At 44.1% G+C, this 4954-nt stretch overlaps 1 protein-coding gene and 1 long non-coding RNA gene across 2 annotated transcripts; both read right to left on the bottom strand.

The window, feature by feature from the left end:
• Positions 1-2243: 2243 nt before the first annotated feature.
• Positions 2244-4000, bottom strand: LOC118478785. Its single transcript, XR_004859280.1, has 2 exons — positions 3224-4000; positions 2244-3147 (listed from the first exon to the last, which is right to left on the bottom strand). It is a non-coding gene; the product is annotated as an uncharacterized LOC118478785 (long non-coding RNA).
• A 163-nt stretch (positions 4001-4163) lies between these two features.
• On the bottom strand, positions 4164-4933 carry LOC106013504 (TOG array regulator of axonemal microtubules protein 2-like). Its single transcript, XM_013089416.1, has one exon. The coding sequence runs from the start codon at positions 4931-4933 to the stop codon at positions 4652-4654; it is 282 nt and encodes a 93-aa protein (XP_012944870.1). The 3' UTR covers positions 4164-4651.
• Between the last annotated feature and the right edge of the window lie 21 nt (positions 4934-4954).

Consider the following 4954-nt stretch of genomic DNA (forward strand, 5'->3'; position numbering starts at 1 on the left):
TCACAGGTTATTTCAATTCCCAGATTTCTCATGCTTTAAGCTCCTGACTCAATAGTTACATGTTCTAACATTTCAGATCTTCAGTAGCTCATGGAAAACTCACAGAAACTATAGCCACTATCCCCACTACATATATAGTTCCACTGGCAGACTATTTCCTTGTAGCTACAAGCAGAAAACACATCTTTGAAAACCCGACAAACAATCTGAGGTAAGAAGAAGACAAAACCAATGGGCAACTGATGCAACCAATGGGCAACTGATGCAACCAATGGGCAACTGATGCAACCAATGGGCGACTGATGCAACCAACGTCAAACTTTCCAAATAAACACAACACTAGCACTAGCGCTACAGTGTGAAGAAAACAGGATGACTCGCTGACGGTCACTTGATCAACCGGGAGAACACACTGACTCTGACTCAAATGTGCTCACTCTTGACACACACAATAGAAGAAAATGTGCTGACTCTTGACTCACACAATAGAAAAAAATGTGCTGACTCTTGACACACACAATAGAAGAAAATGTGCTGACTCTTGACTCACACAATAGAAGAAAATGTGCTGACTCTTGACTCACACAAGTTGGAGAAAAATGTGCTGACTCTTGACTCACACAAGTTGGAGAAAAATGTGCTGACTCTTGACTCACACAAGTTGGAGAAAAATGTGCGTTGTGCGTGGAAACCATCAGAAGAAAAACGTCCAAAGATCAGGTCCAAGGAAAAGACAACAGCTGTGACTTTCACCTTGACAAACAGGAAAGAAAGAAGGAACACGTCTCTTTGTCAGGACATGGATTTTTCCAAATCTAACAGCATTCATTCTCCGGACATACTGGAACAAAGATGGCTCAAAATCTTTGCCACATGACACACTCCTACAAGACACAAGAACACACATGACACACTCCCACAAGACACATGACAAGACAAACACATCATAAGACACTCCCACAAGGCTAACACACTCCCACAAGACACATGACAAGACAAACACTCATGACACACTCCCACAAGACACATGACAAGACAAACACACATAACACACTCCCACAAGACACATACTCATGACACACTCCCACAAGACACACCCACCACATGACAAGACACACTCCCACATGACACCCACAAGATACACACCAAGACACACACGCAGACACGACACACTCCCACATGACACACACGACATCCCTCACAAACAAGACACTATGAAACTTTGCTTGATCATCCTCAAGCAAGCACCGCATCAAAGCAAAGACCTCACTCAAACATGTGTGTTCACAAGCTCCTACAACCATCAACTGCTTCCAATCACGTCACTGCACGAGAGCCTACAACGTTTCTACTTTCAAAGTCCAGGCGGTAACTCGCGGTCACAAATTTGTCGATGATAAATTTATAAAAACAAGCGATTTCCTCTCTACCCTCCAAGTCTTGCCTGTCGATTGAATAAGCCGTAAGTTTCCTTCTGTGGTGTAGCGGCCGATTCAATGGGCTGTAATTTGAATATATACCGGTGCACACACACAAATGTATACTATGAAGTAAACAAACGGTGGTAAGCCATCTATGTACAAAGAGAGAGTTATAAGACACAAAGTCTGGAGTTGATAGACAGGAGCACAAAGTCTGGAGTTGATAGACAGGAGCACAAAGTCTGGGGACAAAGTGAACGCATCAATCACCTGTGAGTGTCTAGTACATCATATCATTCAAGGCAAGACTTGGAGAATCAACACACGGAAGAAATTCAGTTTTTGTAGCAGAGTACAATGTTCCGGTGCGTTCCGGTGAAAAGAGTAAAGTACTTCACTCCCGCAGAGTTCAAAGTACACACACACCAACACAACAACACACACACAGAATACACAAACGCTGTGAGATCATACATCACTACAACAAGTGGCTACCAAACTTACTTACAAAGTTTCAGTTTCCCAACCATGATCAAATCATGATGCCCATTCCTTTTGCTTTTTAAAAAAAATATCTGTACATTTTTTTACACAACATTTGTTCATGACAAGACAAGAAAGCACGGAGCTGCACAAACTCTGCTGTGCTACTGGCCCCCGAGCGGGAATAAATGCCGCGCTCACATCACAGACGGCAAAACTACATCACAGACGGCTCAACTCTATCACAGATCAATGCCAAAAGCTTTCTCAGCTTGGCTACTTGGGCAACAGACTTCGGAACACAAAAACAAAATCAAACAAAATAAACATTCTTTTTTCAATTACTGACCATTGCTCACAAAGTTTGAAACAATCAAAAGTGAAAAATCCCCCCCAGGAACATGGTGAAAAGATGACCAACGGCGTGTTCAAGTGGACGGGCCAGCAAGTATACACCGAGGACCCTGCATCTTTTCCTTCCCGACATCTTTCCCTTGACAAGACGTGTGGATGTGGAGACGTGTGGATACGTGTGTCCCCCCCCTCCCCCCCATAAAAGTAACAGCCACACTGCCTGTCCCTAAGAAAAGAGATGATCTTATGTCCTCGATATATTCTCAAGCTTTCCCAAACTGAGAGCTGTGCAAAATGAGGAGACAAAACTGTCACTTGAAGATGGAACTTTTCCATAAGAGACAAAACTGTCATTTGAAGATGGAACTTTTCCATAAGAGACAAAACTGTCACTTGAAGATGGAACTTTTCCATAAGAGACAAAACTGTCACTTGAAGATGGAACTTTTCTTTTTCTTTTCCTGCAACAATGGGAAACGTCCAGGGGAGAGACAAGAGCATCATTTCCATGAACAAATGGAGGAAGGTACACCCTCCCCCCCCCCCCCCCCTTCTCTCTCTCTCTCTCTCTCACAAACACACACAATATTATACAGCAAATAGACCCAACATTACTTTACCTTTTCCCCACCCAAAGCCAGAAGAGATTTGTACTCCTGTACATTCTGCCAATGTTCTCTCAACAAAACACCAACAGGAAGAAATACTAGGAAGCAAAGGACCCCTAGCTCAGCATATCAACCATGTTCAAAACAACAAAGGAAAAACATCTGTCATACATACATGATAGACTGACCACTACATCACATACACTGACCTCATACATACACTGACCTCCTACATAGACTGACCACTACATCACATACACTGACCTCATACATACACTGACCTCCTACATAGACTGACCACTACATCACATACACTGACCTCCTACATACACTGACCACTACATCACATACACTGACCTCCTACATAGACTGACCACTACATCACATACACTGACCTCATACATACACTGACCTCCTACATAGACTGACCACTACATCACATACACTGACCTCCTACATAGACTGACCACTACATCACATACACTGACCTCCTACATAGACTGACCACTACATCACATACACTGACCTCATACATACACTGACCTCCTACATAGACTGACCACTACATCACATACACTGACCTCCTACATACACTGACCACTACATCACATACACTGACCTCCTACATAGACTGACCACTACATCACATACACTGACCTCATACATACACTGACCTCCTACATAGACTGACCACTACATCACATACACTGACCTCCTACATAGACTGACCACTACATCACATACACTGACCTCCTACATAGACTGACCACTACATCACACACACTGACCTCATACATAGACTGACCACTACATCACATACACTGACCTCCTACATAGACTGACCACTACATCACACACACTGACCTCATACATAGACTGACCACTACATCACATACACTGACCTCCTACATAGACTGACCACTACATCACATACACTGACCTCATAGACTGACCACTACATCACATACACTGACATAGACTGACCACTACATCACACTGACCTCATAGACTGACCACTACATCACACTGACCTCATAGACTGACCACTACATCACATACACTGACCAAGAAACATACAAGTCACAGAAACATACAAGTCACACACAAACATACAAGTCACAGAAACATACAAGTCACACACAAACATACAAGTCACACAAACATACAAGTCACACACAAACACACAAGTCACACAAACACACAAGTCACACAAACACACAAGTCACACAAACACACAAGTCACACAAACATACAAGTCACACAAACATACAAGTCACACAAACACACAAGTCACACAAACACACAAGTCACACAAACACACAAGTCACACAAATCACACAAACACACAAGTCACACAAACACACAACACACCTCCAGGTGGCCTCAATGACAGCCAGCAAAACTTAAAGACAGATAAACGAACACAACACAAAACTTAAAGACAGATAAACGAACACAACACAAAACTTAAAGACAGATAAACGAACACAACACAAAACTTAAAGACAGATAAACGAACACAACACTGGCCAAACATTCCCTATGCACTGAGGGTTATCAAAGTGTGTAGCAGTTGAGGGTGTCCCTCTATCAAAGTGTGTAGCAGTTGAGCGTGTCCCTCTATCAAAGTGTGTAGCAGCTGAGCCTGTCCCTCTATCAAAGTGTGTAGCAGCTGAGTGTGTCCCTCTATCAAAGTGTGTAGCAGTTGAGTGTGTCCCTCTATCAAAGTGTGTAGCAACTGAATCTGTTGCTGCGTCGTGTCAGACTTCACCGTGTCGTGTGGGACTATCCCTCTACCAAAGTGTGTAGCAGCTGGATCTGTCGCTGCGTCATGCTGGGTTCAGCACTGGCTTTCTCCATCAAGCCCTGTCCCATGAGGTCGTAGAGAGGGGAGACAAGCATGACGGTGGCCTGGCGCAGGTCCGGGGCGCCACCGTGGCTCGCTGTGCCACTAGAGTTGATGCAGCCCAGCAGGTGCCAGAGGACGGGCAACACATGTAGCACCACAGGCTTCTGTTTACGCGGATACCACGCGCTCCGCCAGGTCTGGGGGGAGGGAGAGGACATATGGTGTGTGATACATACACA

This window comes from Aplysia californica, unplaced genomic scaffold (assembly GCF_000002075.1).
Source record: "Aplysia californica isolate F4 #8 unplaced genomic scaffold, AplCal3.0 scaffold00948, whole genome shotgun sequence".
In the NCBI taxonomy this organism is placed as follows: Eukaryota; Metazoa; Mollusca; class Gastropoda; order Aplysiida; family Aplysiidae; genus Aplysia; species Aplysia californica.